Raw genomic sequence first — 20931 nt, forward strand, 5'->3', positions numbered from 1 at the left:
GAAAGAAAACAACAGTAAAAAAGGAAAATCTTCTGAAAGGGTGACATTCATGAGTAGGACCAGTCAGAAAAAATAAGTACTTAAATGCACATTAGTTACTGCTCACAGACATAAGACTCCCGAGGCATTTTAATATAAACAGCAAAGAATTCAGTCCCATATTACTATTTCCTGAAATATATTTATTTGTCAACATAAGCCAATGATCTTTAACAAAATATAGATTTACATACTGCATTACAAAAAAAAATTCCAAATACAAAAAATATCACAATAATGTACATCATCAAGCAGTTACAGTCAATTGTTTGCAGCCCCACCTGCCTCCAGGAGTGCTCGCTTGTACATTTCTTAGGGGAAGTGAAACCTGGACACGCAGTCCAGTTACCCCAGAATGGTCAGTGCAGAATACACTGCTTTACTCTGTACCTCAGCACTGCACTGCATTACCAGCTCCAAAACAAGAGTTTATATGAAATCCTCTAAAGCCGTTTAGTATCAATTTCTTAATTGTAACTACTTTCTTCCCACAATTAAGAAACTGATTATGCTGGCTATAAAACTTATGATATCGATGATGCCTTTAAGTGTTTAGCAAAATCCAAGGTTCTATGAAGAGAAAGCTGGCTGAGGTGTGCCTGAATCAGTTCCTTCAAATCTTCATGCAGGAAGGAATTGCCTGGTGAAAATTTATCCTGAAATGAATAAAATGGTAAATTGTATAAAGCTCAGTAAAGTCAAAGTGGTGGTTTCTCAAGGTGTCTTTTTACCTTCCCCTATTGAAATCACTTACAGAAAAAGGACTTGTTTTCTAGACAGAGAAATTTTTCCCTTCTCTGCAAATAAGGGGAGGCTGCCACTCTGACCTCTTGCTATGAATTCAGACAAAGATCACACCTGCCATTTGAATCTAATCCAATAGTTTTAATAAAGCTTTAAAAAATTACTGGGCTAAGATGTTACATGCAGATACAAGAGAACAAAGGCCCCAAAGGAGATGAGAGAAGAAGTTTGAAATCAGGCAAAGGTAGAAATAAAGGTGAAAGTTGTGTCTTGATTCAGAATCCCCATTCCTGGGCAAAGTCAAGAGACTGAATACAAGTCCACTGTCATAAGGACTGAGGGAAGACAGTCGGAAACAAGTGGACCATGGCATGCTGGAGCTGAGATACTGTTAAAGTTTGCTAGAGGAACAAGTATAACCCCCCCCACCACTAATGTCATAGATGTGATCCACATAAATATATAAAACCACTTCTAAATTCCTGATTTGAAAAAGATAGTATGTGCTAGGCCTTCTCATTTGATTATTACTCTTCAACATCCATTTGCCATTCTGGTGCTATCATCCAGAGTTGCTGTCGACTCTAGGAGGGACAAACAAGCTAGAAACCCTTACAAAAGGGCAGAAGTAACAGCTACAATTACATTCTCAGTAGAGCCCTATTAACTATGAGGTTAATAGTTGCCGTGTTTTCACAAGAGAAAATCAGAATCAAGTATCATTTTTGAGGGGAGGGCATTCACAGGACATTCAGTGGGAACTGTCAGCTAGGTCATGCCCTACACTGAGGTCTGCTATATAATCCTTTTTTACTTCCCAGTGTTGGGTTGCTTTAATATTTATATATTTTTAGCTATAACTTGGCAATGATGGACAACATTTTCTCTTTCTTAAAACTGAACCCAGGGCTCTCAGATCTTGGCCATCCTGCCACCTCCAACTTTTGGAACAAGAAAGCATTTCTACAAAATAAGGTTCATCATTAAAGAAAATGACAAACTTGCACTGAATCACTGGAAAGTATGAAAAGATCAGAAAAAGGAAATACAAAACACTCTTGGTACTACATGTGTTGGCACTCTGGGAAATGAAACTTTGCTTCTCTCCTTTATAGCCACCATTATCTGGTCCCAGTAAAAAGCTAAGAAGCCGCACTGGGTATAAAACCAAAACAAACACATTTGGTCGTGACTGCAGCACAGGGAGCCCCAAGCTCCACTATTTGTTAAATATATGCATCAGAAAGGATGCTGAGGGACCTTACCTTTTTTCTGGGTGTAACTGAGGCAACAGGAGGATTGAAAGTCATTCCTTTCATACTATAGTTCCCAAAAAGTTCTGTAGCAGACCTATAAACACATGTTTTACACGATTAAGGAAACAGAACAGTATGTGTATTTCCATAAGAGTCTCATTTTAAAACTAAATGAACTGACGGTAACGTGATTGAAAATTCCATGTTGCAACAGAGACATGCCCAATAGTACAGAACAACAATGTGGGAAGTGATATAAATCAGACAGTCAGGAGAGTCAAGATAATGACACAAACTAAGAGCAAGGAAAATGCCCTTAAATTATTATAGTGAATTAAATACCCAGCTGAGTTACATGTAGAAAAATCAGAATCCACAGAGGACGGGTCTGTAGATTCAATGCTCCCAGCAGGCTCTGCCTGCCACACAAAGAACTTTTATCCTCTGCATATCCTGGCAACAAGCCCTGGACAAACAGCATTCATCTTTTGCACTTATAAAAGAACCAGTGTGTTTTTGTTCTTCAAAATTCACTTTCTTGAAGTGCATGGAAACCGAATTCCTGGGAAATTACAAAACCAGAATGAGCACTGGTCTGCCAGTCTGTTTTTCAAAAGAACTTATGTGTCTCACCTTCGGCTCAAGTCAGCCTTGAGCGCTGCTGAGCCTTCAGCTGGAGCACCAGCAATAAGATGAGCTGCAAACCTTTGCACAGTTGGGTGGTAGTGTCTCTGAAAGAAAAAGGGTAGCCGGTGAGGGATACAAAGAAATGAACATGTGTACTGTACCAGTCAGGTCAAACTTATACTTACACTTACAGATTCAACAGAAAACTTTTGGTGTATAAACCCCTTTCCCGTTTCAGCATGAGAGCTGAACACAAGGGTTAGTTGGTGTTCTAAAAGGTCAACCCCACAGCTCTACCAATCACACAGCTATTGTGTCCCCAACACATGTCACCATAGTTAATCTTACTCTTCTTCCTTAATATTGCTGTAGCCAGGGCTACAGAACAACATTTCTTTAACAGTAAGTATTTTCCATTTAATATAATATTCACTGTAACATGTGATAAAACAGGACAATTAAATGCTGGTACAACACTTTTGCCTGGCCATTCTCTGAGGGAGATGAGGTCTAACAGCCAACTATCATGTTTCTGTTTGCCTCTCACAGAGTAACCCTGGCATGTCACATGCAACCAACTGCAAAGTTTAAAGGAACGGCCTCAATATGCACTGGCACACTACTCGTAGCTGTGCTGCCAATCAGAACAGTCGAAATGCCTGAGGCTCAGGAAAATTCAGACCCTTGAACTGGCTGATGTCACCAACACAGAAATCTTGCTGCTGTCTACATGCAAGAAGCAGCAGCAGTTCAACTCGGTGCTTGGGAACATTGCCTTTGTCCAGAAAGTCACAAAAGGAGAGAATGGAGAACTGGAGCATGCAAAGGTGTGTGGAGAAAACACAAGGACCAGAAGGACGGACGGGACAATGAGCAGGAAGCATACAGGGACCTACAAGAAAAAGCAAGTGGGATGTGGACTAAGGAGTGGGATAATATGGGAAGCAGGGCCCAGAGTGGAGGAAATGCTCGGGTAGGTGTGGAAGCAGGGAACCATAATGGGGTGGGAAACACAGAGACCTAAGGGTAGGAAAGCAGGAAGGGAGAGACAGGGATCCTGATAAGGGGAAGGATGGGAATGAGGTACTGCCATTTAAAGGAGGAAAGGAACAGGAACCTCACCAGAGAGTGACAGGAGAGGATGCAGAGTCTCAGCATAAGGCAAGGTTACAGGAAAAGCAACGATTTTGCTCATGCAATCCACAGGCCTGAGTAGGTATCCAGACTCCCTATACAGAGCATCAGACACCTCAAAATGGGACCCACCAAAAACACCAAGCTAAAAACGAAGCCCCTCAAGCTGGCCAATAGGAAATGTGGAGAGAGGGAAAGGAAAGGAAGAGCCATGGGGCCCCACCTTTCCCTGTGGTTACCATCTTCACTCCTTAGGATGAGGGAGGCCTGGTTTCAAAGCACTACTCTGTCAGAGGAAACATTAGCCCAGATCTCTTAGTCCTAAACTGAATGCCCTAACCACCAGACTACAGGCTATTTCAAATGCAGCTCTTAATCTCACCTATTAAAAATCAATCCCCTTTAAAAGGGAGAGTTTCTCCCCCAATTCACCCTCAATTTAAGTTCCATGAAAACCTATGCTGTAAAGTGAAATAGGAGTCCCCAGCCCTTCTCCCGCATTTTGGGCAGGTCCTGATTCTGAGGGTGTGCTCAGAGAGTGTCCCACCACGTAAGGTCCCATAGGCAAACAAGACATTCCTCTACCTAATTCCTGGATCTCAATCTCTCTTAAGCATGAGATGCCTAGTCCCTCAGCACCATCAGGATACAGACCCAGAGCTACACATGAAGATACCCAAGGAACTTTCTGGTGGAAACTTAGGAGCAAAGTGACTTCAAGCTTTCCATGCATGCTTAAAGGGGCAGATGAGAAGGGTTTTGATTACATACACATTGGATTTAGGCACCTACAACCGCTATTAATGAAGCACATAGGCATTTAAAGGTCCTGATGTGGGTGTGTCCTAAAGCCCACAGATTGCTAAGAAAAAAGAATCATAACCTAGCTCTATATTTAAGTAAGTAACAAAAGAATTTGCTAGCTCCCCAAATTATCCAGCCAACTCACCTTCAGCAAGTGCAATTCCCACAGAGCTGTATTCTGAGCGTTGCAATACTCGGGCTCATCCAGTTCTGGGAGATAAAGTCCACTACCTTGAGATTCATTGTCTAGCAGGAGGTCTGTCTTGGGGAACGTCTGTTAACATCATCACCAGCAAAAGGGGTTACATTCTATACACAAGTTAAATACAAAATATAACACTCACACTATCAGTCTGAGCAGTATTCAAGGAAATATTGGGTAAATCAAAACTGTTTCAGATACTTCAAATCATTTCTTTAATACAATGAAAATTTAAAAATAATAAAAGTATGAAAAGCAAGGATTTTGTGTTATCTTTTGTTGGACAAGCCTTCAGACATCAAGTGCCCTTCCTCAGGTATATAAAAAAGCTTGTCCAATACCTTCTCATCTACAAAAATGGTTTAATAAAAGATAAAGCATGAATACTTGCCTCTTATACTCTGCCTGGACCATCGCAGCTACAACAACAATCCAAAAGTTTTGCTACTGCAGCAAAAACTTACCTGCATCAACACTCTGTTGGATGCTAAGATGCCCACACTGGAATCTGGAAGGACATGGAGAGCAAGTGTGGAAAGTCGCTTTATGAAGGCTAAGGCTCGTTGCTGGGAAACCTGTTTTCTTCGTTTGGCAAGCATTACATCCAGGCACTGAAGCACTATTATCATATCATCATTTGTTGCGCCTTACAAATAGAATTTTAATGGAACAAATAAAAGCCCATTTCCAGGAAAAAATGCTTTGTGAAAGACATTAATTAGATATTAGTACCTTTGAACACTGTACTAAAGCTTAAATGGTTCTAAACTCAGTAATTAACATCCTGATGAAAACCATTCAGACAGTTTTATAAAATTATGCCTGCTATAGGCAGAAACAATACACCTATGACTCCTTTTATACTATCTTTCTAATACTACATTTACTGCAATAAGGAAGCTTAAACATTATGAAGGGTGTTTTGGTCCTAATTGCACCAATTACTCTTTCAATTATTTATATAACTTTAAAAATGCATACATACTATACGATTTAGTATCACATACACTCCCCCAACTCAACAGTTCATTTCTGATCTCCTTCTCAATCAATATAACTTAATTAAATCTATTTTACTACTTAAATTCTAAAGTGCCTATTAAGAATGTAATTATAGAAAACATAAACTGCAAAGGACTAATTAATGTGAAGTCAGAAAACTAAGAAGAGATCAGATGCTAATGCAACTAGTCCCTAATGAAATGGCACTGGCTGAAAGTGGTGCTATGCAATACAGTTATAATTATTACTACCTGCATTAAGTTAATAAACACTGCACTACCACAGGAGAATGCCTAACCAATTAAAAAAGTGCCACCCATTTTAGAAGCATATAATAAAAAATATCTTAAAATTGATGTAATATATTAAGACTAATGCAAAAAAGCAAAATAAGCATCATATCCATTCAGGTGTTAAAATACGTTACCTGCATGTAGCCTAAATAGTGTCTTGTAAAGATGAGTATAGAACTTCAAAGGATCGATATTAAGAACATCACCTGTTTAAAACCCCCCCCACATAAATAGCTTTATTCAAATATATCAACTCAAATAAAACAATAAAGTTTATTTATAAACTTATATTTATTTATAAATTATTTATTTATAAAAAGATCTCACCTTGACCAGAAAGAATATGAAAAGCAGTGAGAATGCAATGAAGGCTCTCCCGATAGCTTAGGTCCTAGAAATACAAAAGAACAGCTGATAGGCACTACATAAAATGTAATTTTATAAAAATACCAAATCAGTGCAGATGGAAAAGGCTTAACTTACACCAGAGGCAATCAGAGAATGCAAAACCATCAACAGGTCATCAAAAAATTCCACATTTATCAGATGAGCAAACCTAGAAGCAGAGGAATTTTTATTTATTCATTTTTTTTTTACTTCTACACAACTTTATCTGCAAAACTCTTTTCAAAGTCTCTGGAACCCAACAAAAACTGCATCTTTAAGTTGTACTTTCATCATCTGCTCTTTTAATGCTTCTCCACAAATTTAACACTAACCACAAATTGATAATTCAACCCCAAAATTTATCACAACCTGCCACCAACTTTAACTGTACTAACTAGAGCAAAGAATGATTTTCAATTTCTTTAGAAGCAGACCAGAATAAATGATGCACAATCACTTTGTGTATCAAACAGTATTTCTTTAAACCCTGCTTTGGCAATGACATTAGATAGAAATACATAAAAAATACAAAAAGAGGATTTTTTAGTGTTCTTTATTTCTATTTATCTTACATTAAATGCTCAAACAAAGTATTTTTAAACCGCCTTTTCCGCATCTTATTTTTTTAATATATTGAAAAACATTAATTTATGGCTCTTACTTTGCAAGACCTTCTAGCACTGCAGGCAAAAGAGGCGATTTCTGTGCTTTCTTCAGTATTCTAAAGTATGTTAAAAACACTATATTCAGGGTCTCTGTGTGCTGTGGATACAAGTATGTAAAATAAAATTAATAAGCATGGGAACCAGGAATTACCAAAATCAAAACTTTCCTTTTAACCAACTCTTCCAAAAAATGTGAATTAGAAACATAGCTATCCCAAATTTGACATGAAATAATCAATATGTATTGGTTTAAAGGATAAAGTTGCATATTAGGAAGTCAACAGATGGGGCTGTGTTCCAGAGAAAAAAAATATTGGCAACATTTCCATATTTGGCTAAACAACAAACAACGCTTCTAATTTTAAATCTGACCTACCACGTCACCAGGGACTACTTTAAAACACAAATAAATGAAAGGAAGTATGTGACAGCGAACAGAACCTAAACTATTGTACACCAATAAGGGAACTGTGTTTTGAGCCTGCAGTGTCAGCTTCCACGTGTACCAGCACCTTGGGATCAGTATTACACAACTTTTGTGAATGGTGACATAATACCCTTCTGGTCTGGTGTCCAACAGCAGCACTCTTCTAAGAAATGCCAAAGAAAGCCCAAGGACAGATCCTAGTACTCTCACTTTTATACCTTATTAGAATGCCTTCTCTATAGACTGGTCTGTCATTTTAGTGGCAGGTGTCACTGTCCTCTGCTTACTCTGCACAAGTGCTGTGATAATTTCAGTCACCTTGGCACAACTATATCTGCTCATTACAAGATGCAACTCCATCCCACCTCTCACCTGGACATGCCATGTTTATTATGCATGAGAAGCTGTGCATCACTAGCCTGTTACTACAGGCTTTACCCAGTGAACCAATGTTCCAAACAAAAGCCACCAAATTAGGCTGTAGAGGTCTCATTTTATTTCCTTACATAAATAACTGCAGCAATAAGAAAGGAATTTCTGAAATTCCCTACCAGTTTCAGTTTTTTTTCTTTACTCTCTGAGGCTTCTGCTTCCAGGAGTTCTCGTTCCAGTTTTTCTTCTGCTTTCTTCCACTGAAAATACAGTTATCTTTAAGACATCAAATATTCTGGCGAATTAATTTCCCAAAAGCCTGAAAACCCAGAGTCCAGCGCTCCCTTCTGTATCAGGGTTCTATGGCCCAATGCAAGTTGTAGAGTGGCCTGAAGTTGCTTTAAGGATGGCTGAAGAGTAACTACTTCTCTAAATAACCCCTTCTCCCAAACTACGTTTGGGGTATTATCTGCAGCACTGGAAAGTAATTAAATAGGGGAAAAAGACAGAATTAGGAAGATCAACTCAATTCTTCATTGTGTACCAGATGCTCACTATACTTGCCAAGGCAAGCAGATTACCAGCATCTAGAAATAATAAAGGTAAACCTTTGCGTGCACTAAAGGCAGATGATAAGAAAGCACAAATCATACCTTTCTCTGCATTCTGGAAAGATTTTTCCTTTTGTCTTTACAGGTCATAAATTTTTTCTTTGCAGCAATGTCTTCTGTGTCTTTTTTCATTTCTACTTCCTTAATTCTTAAGTGAAGGAATATTTTTAACACCTAAAATGAGAATAACTAAAATATTTAGTGGCTGGAATCAAACAAGGTCACATGCAGTAAATACAATGATAGAAGCTTAGCAGCTACTGGCCACCAAAAAATAAGAAACAAATATTCATATAATATTCCGTGTACTGTAGCTGCTGTGCTACACAGTATTTTATTTTACACTGACTAAACATACATGCACCAAGACAGCTATGTTCAAAGAATGCTGCGGTGGCAAAATCAAGTGAATCAGAGTTGTGCAGTCAAGATTTTTGTCTGCAAAACCATTCCCTTAGTTGTTGCAGAAATTGGCTGGGAACTGCAGGAAGAGAAAGGAAGGTCTCGGGTTAAAGCCGTCAAATGCTACCCCAGAGAAGAGAATCTATCCCTGCATCTGCCACAGTGCTCCTATTCAATGTCAGACAAACTGAATAAACTAGCTTTTCACAAGTAGCCATTGGCACCTGATCTGAGTCCTTCAGTCAGATCTGCAGTGTATCAGACATTCACATCTTCAATGAGTCAGTGAGAATTCGACTTTCAGCTATGGTGTTAAATATTCTGAAAAAAATCAGGCACTAGATATCTCAAACTGGGCACTCAAAATCAGTGGATGCTTTTGATGCAAATGTCTTTGTGCCAGAACTTCATCATTCATTAAATGGTTTTAAATAAACCCCTCAACTCACAGGCATCTAGATTAGCATTCCTGAAGCTCTAGAAAAAGTAATTCTCTACTCAGAGTAAAGTTTGAATACTGTGCAGTTAATAAAGTATGGGGTATGGTCACACTTGGAACAAGGAGAATAAAATAAAATACTGAACTTCTGCTCATTAACTGCACCATACGTCACATGTAAAGAATGAAGCAGGGTTCAATGCGACTGGATAATTAAAGGCTGTATCATGATGCAAATGCCCACAGTGGCTACATTAAGGTTGTACTAATAATCTTAATTCTTGTTTATTTTAGCTTCTGAATGCTTGACTTTGCAACCTATAAATCATCAGCAGGACTAGTACTTCTAGATCAACAACTCAGATTCCCGCCCCTTCAGCTAAAGGATTATAGTTGACAACTATCTGGACCACTGATGGGACATGAGACACATACCTTCCCAGTAGGGTTCTCAAATATTTGAGACGTGCAAATCCTAGCTTTGACTCCAGCCAGAAGGGGAGCATGATTGTTACCTTCCAAATATGACCTCTTCTTCCTGTGTTTCCCTCCAACCTGTCTCATTGCCAACCTAGTCTCTCTTGTCCCCTGGCCTCTGGATGCAACTGAGTCTGCACCCTCACCTCCCTACAGTTCCTCAAACCACTTCCTGACTTTTCTTGGCCAGACTTGTTATCACTTCCAGGCTTCTCAACCTCCACACATTTCCAAAGTCCCTCATTTCAATCTTTTTGTCCAGCCAATCCTAATCTCTCCCATGTTTAGCTTCTTACTCAGACTACGCCATCTAGATACTGTCTGGCAATACAAGACTTGATGCATTTAGTTATGTATCACACTAACAAAAAATCCTTAGTGTTTCATCAAAATGATTTATGACAGAAAATGTGGTTCCTATAAAGCCTAAGTTTTTGGAAATTCTTGGTAATATGTTCTCATTTTCTGCTGGGGTAAGGGAGGGAGTTGAAGAGGGATTTTGTTTCAAGTCAGTTTGAAACATATCAGTTTGAAGTGAACTGAACGTTACATTCCGACTCACTATCACATCAAGCTGCTTCTACCTATTGTGCTCTGGTACCCTAGAAAAGTTTAAGTGTTTCATATCTCTATTCTTTCCTATATGTTGGGATTCCTGTCTGGATTACATTTTAGATGATACACTGAAGTGCCCCCGCTTTGACTACATCAGGTACCACGTTTCGGGCACATCTACACATGCATTAAGGTGCTTTTCTTAATGTGTGTTAAATTTAATATATCCAATGTGAGGTACTAAACAAATATGCATTAGGCTGCCTCAATGCACAGTGAAGAACACACATGGTCTTTAAGTGACACTTAATGTGCAGTAGTCTATTTTACTGCACATTAGTGCAGTAAATCACACATTTTTAATGTGATGCTTTAACGAGCAATAAAACAGGCTACCATGCATTAAAGCGCATGTGTAGAAATGCCCTATGAGATCACATGAGCATGGTGGATCAAAGACAGACAGAAACACAGAAAGAGAAGACAGCAAGATTAAGAGGTGGTGTGACATCACAGGAAGACTGTATCTATGGCAGACTGAAATGATTTCTGAACTGATTTTCTTAGCACTTTTTATTTTGTGAAAATGTTCAATATGTTGACTACCTGCCCCTATTTAGACAAATGCTGAATTATCAGAAAGTTAAGAAATATAAAACAGACTTTCCCCGCCCCCCCAACTTGTTTTAAGGGAAGTCAAAAAGCCCTAAGCTTGTTCTAGGCTCAGTGAAGGTAATGAAATATAGAATGGCAAAGGGAAGAAGTTAGATCATTTTACTTCTTACTTTTTAGCATTTTCTGATACTGTCAAAAGAAAAGCACAACAACATACACTTACCTCAGGTCTAACATCATAATTTCTGCTCTTCACTAGACCAGATATTACTTTAACTACACCCAAGGAAGCAACGCCAAGTTTGTCTTGTTTAAAGAGCTGCTTCACTGCTTCGCAACACATTTCTGAAATCTGAAAGTTAACTGAAATGTTTATTCTGAAGAGGCAATATGAAAGAGACCAACCTGTGCCAATAGTTTCTCAATTACAACTAAACAATCAGAACTCTTGAGGTGATATCTTTTATCAGACCAACTGGATAATTGCAAAAAAATCTGCTTTATCTGCAAGCTTTTGGGCACTCACACACTTCCTATGGCATAGGAGAGTACAACGATTGTAAAATCAATTACAGCTATGCTTTTTATGTCAAAATTTACAAGATGTGACAATGTAATATTTAAAAAAAAGTGAAGACTGTAAAATACTGATAAGGGTTATACAAACAATATGGTTGCCTCAAAATGAATTTTCAAAACCAAACATAAAGAATTTCTGTTAAAATCATAAGAAATAATAACTATGCTCACCTGCTTAGATGTGTCATTCATGAGGGGTACAACCAAGACAATAATGTTATTGTGGAAGTTGAAATGAGGCAATGCGACAAGCAGCTCACAGAGGCATTTCACTGCAATCTCTGCCAGACCTTTATACGCTTTTAATGAGATCACATTACTCTTCTTCAGCTTTCTTTGCTTCCAGTCTATAAAGAATTGTGTTTTCTGTTATTGTGGAAAACTCACGGGAACTACCTTACTTTGAACAATTTTCTGTTTGCTTTCCTGATATTTTGCTCAATAAAATAAATCTTAGCGTACAGATTCCTGTGAAAGAGTCAGATAAAAGATGCAGAGAGCAGTATTCATTCTGAATAGAAACATTTAGGCCTCAGTACTGCAAACATCTGAATAACCTCATGCATGCCACTAGCTCTGAGTTCAGTGAGATAATATGGGTATAATTGTTGAAAGGATCAAGATCTTCCATCTAGAAATGTACATTAAGAAACAAGGACAACTCACACTATACCTTTAATTGTTTGTTCCAGATTTTCCAAGTAAAATTTGTACTGGCTCACAAGACCTTCTTCAAATTCTCTTAGTTTCTGAGTTTCTTTTTTAACCTGCAAATATAATAAAAATTAGATTTTCTTTAAAACTGTTAAGTACTGCAATTAATTAATATTGCCACACCGAAGTTGAGATGTATGTTCTTTTGCCAGGGCTTTTCTACAGATATATTTAAGGTAACTCCTGTCTTTACTATTGTGTAAGTTTTGGTATGTAAAAGAAATGCCCCCTCTTCCCCACCAGATCTATTTCATTAGTAGGGTTTTAAGTGGGATGTGATGAACTTTTTGAAATTAATTTAAAAGCCTCAACTGGTCAAACTGTTATAAACTGTGGCAAGACCATTTCAGGCTGGACATAAGGAAGAATTTCTTTACTGTCCGAGCCCCCAAGGTCTGGAATAGCCTGCCATCGGAGGTGGTTCAAGCACCTACACTGAACACCTTCAAGAGCAAATTAGATGTTTATCTTTCTGAGATCCTACGACCCCAGCTGACTTCCTGCCCTTTGGGCAGGGGGCTGGACTCGATGATCTTCTGAGGTCCCTTCCAGCCCTAATGTCTATGGAAGTGTGCCATCTCAATCGAAAAGTACCTTTTAAAGCAACCTTATACAAGTCCAGGAGAATGAGGTATCCTATAGTTGTTTACTGGTTAATTAAACACACAGGCACAAAGATCTGAGCCAATTCTGGATACTTCAGTAATTATATTTTTTATGATAACTTTCAGTGATTTATAATTCATTCTAGTTCCCTATGTCAAACAGGGACAGCTGTTTTGTTCCCGTGTTTGCAGTATTGCTAAAAATTACGTATGTATCACACACCCCTTAACCCAAAGCAGTTTTTTAGTGTCCACCTGGTTTAAAAGATGGATGCATAAAAAATTTTGGAAATGGTATTAACAAGTCCTCTCAAAGTTTAATATTTTATTTCCCTCAATTTATCATCAGCATCTAACCATATATTTGTATTTTAACAAACTGGACAGATTCTAGAAGTCAGAACTTAAGACCCTCCTTGGCATTAAAAATGACTGTTTACATTTGTTCAAAAAACAGACTAAAATTAAGCATCTGTTTTAGCATCAGAAATAAAGTCAAGGAAGTTTTCACGAGACTGCATAAAAAATCCTGAAGCTTAACCTTTGTAGCTTTTTCTGCTTCAGTCAAAGGCCGAATTTTGTAAGAAGGAGTTATATCTTTGAATATCTCCATCAAAGAAACCAAGACCAGCTTCCGAACGATGACAGCCACATTGGGGTCCTGTTCCATCAGCATGACACGCAACTCTTTCAGCTTTTTAATCTGTTCAGGGAAAAATGAGTGAAAGGATCAATTATGAGTTATTTATCAAACAGAAATAAGTTTGTACACTTTTATGCAAATGGCAGGAAGAAGAATGCCCCCCTATTAGGAAACAAAACCGTTATAGTGCAGTGACACTAACATAATGGATTAATAAACACTATTAAGTATGAGAAAAGCCAATAAACGCCAAAGAATCCACAATACAATAGTTCAGTAATGTTATATCTACCAAGTCACTGCAACTTTAAGTAGAACGATAGAAAAATATTTCTGCATACTAAGTAAGAATCTAACCATGAGCCTGCAAGCAAAGCCTAAGGGTTAAGACCCTGTGAACAAAGCAAGTTGACAGAGCAGAAGTATGGGAGTCTCACTCCCAATGTGTAAGACAGACCTAAGGAAGTCATGGAGTTTCCAGCTACTGAAGGGTCTGGACAGAACCAGACAGCTACATGGAACCAGACTGTCTGTACACATGATAAAAGCAAACATTTCCCTCAACTCTGCAATGCACAGGGAAACATGGAGTTTCTGCTGCTTGTGGCTCTTCCACAGGTACATGACACATTGCAGACTCTGCCACTGCTCAGTTACTTCAAAACTTTGTAACTGATTGATTTGTGGTATCACACCCACAGAGTCTAATATTACCTACATTATTTTCTGGGTCAGACAGAATGGCAGATGCTAGACCTGCAATCTGGGTTTTCTTCTCCTGCAGCTTTATTTTCCTTTGAACAAGCAGTTCCTCAGTAGAGAGTAAAGGCAGGGGTTCTTCCCTAGATACTGGAACAAATTAAGAGTTAGTTTTTTTCCTTTGGGTCTCCACACTTTTTCTGCATATTAGCTGTCACTTAACAAGTAGCATGGAGAAATCCAGTTCTATATATTCTGTATACTATATGAAAATATACTACATATAATAAGTGCAGCTGTATAAAACCCTTTCTGTGGTTTATACCTACTACAATAGGTAGTACTACAATAGGTAGGTTATACCTACTACAAGATTCAATTCACCTCCTCCAACTTGAATTTCATATTTATAAAAAGAAACAGCACGTCTGCTATAAACTTGAAAGTGGTTCTCTCTATTATAGCAAGTGACAACATACAAACCCAACGCGTTACAGCCAGCCAAATTACAGGCAATCCTGTAACTCCATTTCCTTCTGAACAGTACTTCATTTTAATATGTCTAACTATTAATAAGGACATTTGATTACCTTCTGCTACCTCCATTTCTTCCATATCCTCTTCCTCCTCTTCATTCTGTGCAATGTTGACAACTGCAAGAACAGAGTGTAAATTTGCAACCTGACAATAGGCAAAATAAACAAAACACAACATATTTAGTTGCCCTTTTATTCTGGTTCCTGTGACTGTTTCTTACCTGGCTTTTCCATGGTTTGCGGAATAATGCCAGTCTTGTCTTTGATAGGAAGTAGATGGATAAGTTCTTTTTCCGGCTCAGTCTGCATGCGTCTTGGCATTTTCTCATATTTGCCAATCACACTTTCCTGTTTTCGTTTCTTGGCATGAATGGGTTCACTACATGATGCAAGACAGACTCAATCAAGTCATCAACAAATTAAACGAATTTAACTATAAATAGAAGTCTGCTGTCAAGATTAAACACCTACACCTTAAACTCATGCAATTTTTCATTAACTGGAACATCTGAGTGAATTTACTCTAAGTCTGTCAGTTGAAGTTACCACTTTAAAATTGACAGTTTTATGAAATGTCATACAAACTCTCATTATAAACAAAATCTCTCTCTACAAAGCTCCAACTTTTTTTAAATAAACTTAGATGCAAAAAACAATAGTTAGCTTAGCATAAGAAGCGAGTTCAGTTATTGTATGATTTCAAAGTTATTCCACTACTCCCCTAGCTGATGTTAAAGGTTTGTCTACTCAAGAGTGTCTGCATCGATTTAGTTAAGTAGTAAATGGTATAATTCCCTAGCATGGGCGGCTAGGATCTGGAACCACCTTCCAAGGGAAGTGGTGCTGGCTCCTACCCTGGGGGTCTTTAAGAGGAGGCTTGATGCCTACCTAGCTGGAATCATTTGAGCCCAGTTTTTTTCTCCTGCCCAGGTGGGGGGTCGGACTTGAAGATCTACAAGGTCCCTTCTGACCCTACTTCTATGATTCTATGGGCAGACGCATCAATTTAAAAGCATTCATCTGTTTAGCTTTTTCGATAGTACTGTGTCCACATTAAGGGGCTGAAGATAAACTGCAACCATTGGGTGTAAATAAATCCTAGCAATGGAAGGCAGTGCCCACTAGAACTATGAAAACCACATTAGTAAGACTACCATTAAACAAAATGGTTATGATCTTAGCCCAAATATACAAGAGGCCAGGAAGTGCAGAACAGAGAAAAAAGGCCCCATCTTCATATCCTTAGCATCCACTCTCTGCCAAGGAGTGAGACAACATACTGTATCCACGGTCTGACCCAGTAAATAGCAGGTCTTATGTTCTTATGTTAAGTTCATAAGCCATTCCACACGGACTGGATCAGCATTAATAACATGTACCACCTTCTTTTATAGCCTACTACTAGTTGGTGTGTACATTTGCTGTTGGTTAAGGTTCATTTACACTTGAGGATTTATACTCAGGGCATTTACCCTGCCACCCAAGCAACATCTTCTAGGCCAGATGCTGACGAGGCTGCAGTACTAGCAATGGCTAATCAGGCAGCAGAGACTGTCTAATTAACCACTGCTGCTGCCACTTGCAGACAGCCCAATCAGCTGTTGCCACCAGACAGCAACAGTTGATGGGGCTGTCTTTCAGCTGCTGTCATGGCAGCTATCACCGGGCATTGGGGAAGTTACAGGGCAGTCCCTTTCCAGTTCTTTGCTGCAGAGCACACCTTTGACAGGACTACGTAGCATTCCTGCCAGAGGCTTTGCAAGTGTGCACACCTGACAGCATTCTATTTTTGTAGCATTACAAAGTGTCACAAAAGCAATGTGTGTCCACAGCCTTGGCACTGAAAAGAACACAAAGGTCCCTCACATAATCATTTACTAAAATATTTAAGAGATAATGGCTGGAAGCCCATGCACATGACCTCTATCATACACAACACCTCTCTTATACACAGGAATCAAAAAATTGTTGGATCCTGGGAAATTCCATCTGCTTTGCATGAAGGAGCAGATGAAAACTTGGCAGAGATAGTATCTTGCTACAGTTATCTATGGCTTAGCCACAGGAGTGCTGGTAAATGTATTCTGATTGCACTTTCCAAGAAGGTAAACACTAAAACTAAAGACACCCAGGCACACAACTAGAACAAATCTCCTGGGAATTTTTAATGTTACCACTGCCAATTTATTGCAAAGAATAACAGAGAATAGTTACCTAGAAGACAGGTCTCTTGTTAGAAATGATGCTTTTCGAGCCAAATCTTCCATTAATTTGAGGTCATCTTCATCCATCATATCCAGAGGAAGAGCTTCCTCTTCCTCCTCTTCCTCTACTTTTTCAGCTATATCAGAACACAATGGATGGAGTTGTAAGATGCTGTACACGTATACAAACTTGAAATGGACCATTCTTGTACCCATCATATCTGTTCAGCTCTATACATTAGCCCCAGTCCTGCCAAACACTCACATGGGCTAAACTTTACCTATGTGGTTTGTCTTGCTAACGTTAATCAACCATCAAGCACATCCCAGAAGATTACCTTGTGCTTCTACAACTTACTGTATATATGAGAATAGGTTGTTTGCTTATTGCTCAACCCCCAATCTCAAGGATCAATGGGACAATTTTTGCCTGTCCCCTACTCTCATTCTGTCTCGCTTGAATGACCCTATCAGTAAGGATCTCCATAAATCACACCAGAAGTGGCCCCCCCCTCACCGTGGCTCCTTTTATGTTTTTCATTTTGCTTCTCTCCACTCCCTCCCCACCCCACCCTCTGCTCCAAATTGGTGGAGGAGCCCCCCCAGCTGGGCCATTTGCTGCTGATCACTGGGGAAGCGAAAAACACGGCTTATTTAAAACAGTGGGATCCCTATGCCAGTCAGGGGCAGGGGACAACGAGGGGCAGAAACACTGAAATGAAAACATTAAAGAAGCTGCTGCAGGAGGCACTTCCGATATAATTTATGGAGATCCCTACCTATGCAGTCTTCTGCTAAGAGATATACTGGGGCTCTTGAACACACAAGCTTTCCTAGTCTGCTACAGATATAAGCACTCTCAGAATCACAGCAACATAATTCACAATTCCATGGTTAGTATCTAATACAATGGAACCAAATCTGTACCAACATGTTATCATGACACTCTCCAGTATTGTTTGCAGCCACAGAAAATGAAAAAGTCTAAACCGAGGCTCACAGGGACAGCGAAGTGCAATGTTATTCACAATACACTACTTGCTGACCTCTGGATAGCAACACTGAGCAAAGGCTAGGCACTCTCTATGTATTTAAAAGGATGCAGTCACCCCTAGCATGCCAAATACATCTGACTTACACAAATGGTCTCACCTGAAAGGGGTCACATTAGGAACTCCTGCCTAAGACTTGTTCCTGTCTTTTACTTCTCCCATTAAGAAAGTGCGTGGGTTTTTTTTCAAAAGAGATAAAAACTGGTATGGGTATACTGTATATTCTCACATATAACCAACCTGCCCCTGAATAAAACAGGCTGATTTTCTAAAGGTACCATAAAGAAAAAAGACCTTATCTAGGTAAAGTATCATGGTAGCAGCAGCTAGGAAGATGAGCCGGCTGCCAGCCTAGTGCACTGGATGGGGCTCACTGACTGATCCAACATGCTGGGTCTAGGGCTATGTACCAGGTCCAACCCTGTACAGTAGTTCTGGGGCCATGAAGCAGACACAATCCTGCATAGTGGATCCAACCCCACGTGGCAGGTCTAGGGATGCACAGCCCAAGAGGATGCCAAGTCTTGGACCACACACCAGCTCCAGAGCCGTGTTGGGTCTGGCCCTGGAGCCAATGGACAATCCCAGATTTGGAACACCAGGTTTGATTTGGCATGCAACCCCAGAGCTGGTGCACTGAGTCTGACCCCAAACACCAGCTCAATCCAGCACACAGATGAGGAGGGGGGCTCCCCCTAGGTCTGGAAATCTGGTGTATGGGGGAGCGAGCAGTGGCAGCATTCATTCCCATTACTTGCGGAGCTGCAGCAATTAATGCTGCCACCTCTTCACTCTCCCCACCAAATTTCTGGACCTATGGGGATCACTTTTCCTCATATGCAATGCACACTGTAATTTTCCTCAGCTGTTTTTGGGGGGGAAAGGTGCAGGGTATATGTGAGAAAATATGGTATTCAGCAAGCTATCACATGCAAGTTATATCATGAAGAAATCTATGTAAACAGTTTTGGCATGCTTAAGTGATACATGAGCTTGGTCTAACAACATGTTCATACCCAGCAGACCGCAAGGTAAATTAGCCTGCAAATTCCTTGATTCCACAGCTAGACTGTTTTTAATGTAGAACATTTCTAACATCCAAAGTATTTTTGGTTATCTGTACAGTACCTCACAGGCTCCCTAAGAGGGCAGTACAGTTAGAAACCCAGGCTTAATGTAGCCTCTGAAGTTCAGCCTATAGGAATATACAAATCCAGCAGCTAGCAAAAAAAACAGACACAATAAATGGTCTGGAATAAGAGGCAGGAATGTGAATAGTGTTGGTCTTAAAGATAATACTGCAAATATACTGGCCCAAAGGGTAACAGTGACCTGACTCAACGCTGACACTCTTCACAAAGTATAAAAACAAACAAATCAGAGACTTCAAGATTTTTTTTTAAAAGTGCAGAATGACAATATCTAAGCATGTTAGTTTTAAAGTGGGAAACACAAACTTCATACATTTTCTGCAATCCACCTTACCAAGCAGTATGTGCTACAGGCTCTGACGTAACCAGTAAAGCATAACATCATACATAAAGCATATTACAATGTTTTTGTTATGTACCATGCAAGTAGCCCTTGTCACTGCATTGAAGAGCTGGTTGTAAAAAATAAAAAAAAACAATAACACATGTACGTACTCACTAACTTCAGTCCTAGAATAAATAAAGATCTGTATGCTATGTATTTAGCTCTGGTTTCATGATATACAAATTAGGGTGAAGCATGAAAATATTCAGTAACACTGGTCTATAATGAGTGGATCTAAAGCTTTGGCAAATTCATTACCTGACAAACAGGCCAACAATTACCTGCATGTTTTTTCTTGTGTTCCTCCAGCGGAGCAGGTGTTTTGGAGATCACATCTCGGACAGCTTGTCTTAGCTTCCTTTGTTCTTTTCGGTATTTCTTTGCAGTACTCTGTTGCTTAAATTGTTTGTTCTTTAACTTGTTGTCAAGTTTGATTTTACTAGTTTTCAGCAACTTGCGAAAGCTTGGGACTCGTTTTGTATTTTTCCTCTAGAAACCAAAAGAAAAAGTATCAGTGGACTTAGTCATTCATGTTTCCTCTGATTAAAATGAGTGAGATTTTCCTTTAATACCAAAGATGGCGTTTTTTTAAAAGGACAAGTTAAACACTGTCATTACTATCAAATAAATTGCAGTTAAACATGGGTTTCTCCTTAATTTCAAGTTCATCCCATTTTTACTAAATGAACTTACCTGCATTCACCTCCATGGAAGGAAGCTGGACAATAATCTGTCAGAAACTTTTAACAGTTCGAGCTCTCTAACTGCCATATCCAACACAAAAAGTAATTTGGCTTAGAGAGATCTCATAGCTCTCCCTATTTCAAGAAAAATTAATGGAAAAGGCCCATGGATTATCTAGGCCCCCCCCTTTGTCTAAATTTAGACCTGAATACAGAGCCAGGACCTTATTGATATGTATGTGATCTGTTTCTAGTGATGAATCAGGATAAAATACCCACATTATTAAAATTAATTACTGACAACCTTTGAAGCCAATTGACCATCAAATACTGACTGACTTCTCTGAGCTTTGTGAGGGTGGTAAAGGGAACACTACAAATGTTTGCTCCTTTCTCCCAGAGACCGAAGCAGATGGTATCAGCCACAGCTGCTTCTTCACGTCTAAGGTTGATCTCACCTATTTCCATCTCATCTCATCCTCTATGTGCATGGAAGGCCAGAGCCTGGAAGTGCTACCAATACACCACCTTCTACATTCCTTTTCCATAGCTTCAGACAGCATCTCATGTAGAGACAGCCTGTTTGATATTTCAATTAGTGTTTAATGTGTAATATTTAATAATTTTGG

General features: G+C 39.2%; 1 protein-coding gene across 1 annotated transcript in view; it reads right to left on the reverse strand.

Moving 5' to 3' along the window:
• Window positions 1-161: 161 nt before the first annotated feature.
• The window catches only part of NOC3L (NOC3 like DNA replication regulator), a 24945-nt gene continuing 4175 nt past the window's right edge, over window positions 162-20931 (reverse strand). The window contains exons 3-21 of the mRNA XM_019556201.1: window positions 17042-17168; window positions 15049-15206; window positions 14882-14944; window positions 14311-14441; window positions 13491-13652; window positions 12304-12397; window positions 11802-11977; window positions 11275-11403; window positions 8606-8737; window positions 8132-8212; window positions 7150-7250; window positions 6585-6657; window positions 6429-6492; window positions 6236-6307; window positions 5271-5452; window positions 4750-4878; window positions 2673-2770; window positions 2049-2133; window positions 162-695 (exon numbers count right to left, since the gene is read on the reverse strand). Of these exons, the coding sequence (XP_019411746.1) occupies window positions 564-695; window positions 2049-2133; window positions 2673-2770; window positions 4750-4878; window positions 5271-5452; window positions 6236-6307; window positions 6429-6492; window positions 6585-6657; window positions 7150-7250; window positions 8132-8212; window positions 8606-8737; window positions 11275-11403; window positions 11802-11977; window positions 12304-12397; window positions 13491-13652; window positions 14311-14441; window positions 14882-14944; window positions 15049-15206; window positions 17042-17168 (2189 nt within the window). The 3' untranslated portion in view covers window positions 162-563. The remainder of the gene's footprint in view (window positions 696-2048; window positions 2134-2672; window positions 2771-4749; window positions 4879-5270; window positions 5453-6235; window positions 6308-6428; window positions 6493-6584; window positions 6658-7149; window positions 7251-8131; window positions 8213-8605; window positions 8738-11274; window positions 11404-11801; window positions 11978-12303; window positions 12398-13490; window positions 13653-14310; window positions 14442-14881; window positions 14945-15048; window positions 15207-17041; window positions 17169-20931) is intronic.

The sequence above is a fragment of the Crocodylus porosus genome, unplaced genomic scaffold, assembly GCF_001723895.1.
Source record: "Crocodylus porosus isolate Cpor-Errol unplaced genomic scaffold, CroPor_comp1, whole genome shotgun sequence".
In the NCBI taxonomy this organism is placed as follows: domain Eukaryota; kingdom Metazoa; phylum Chordata; order Crocodylia; family Crocodylidae; genus Crocodylus; species Crocodylus porosus.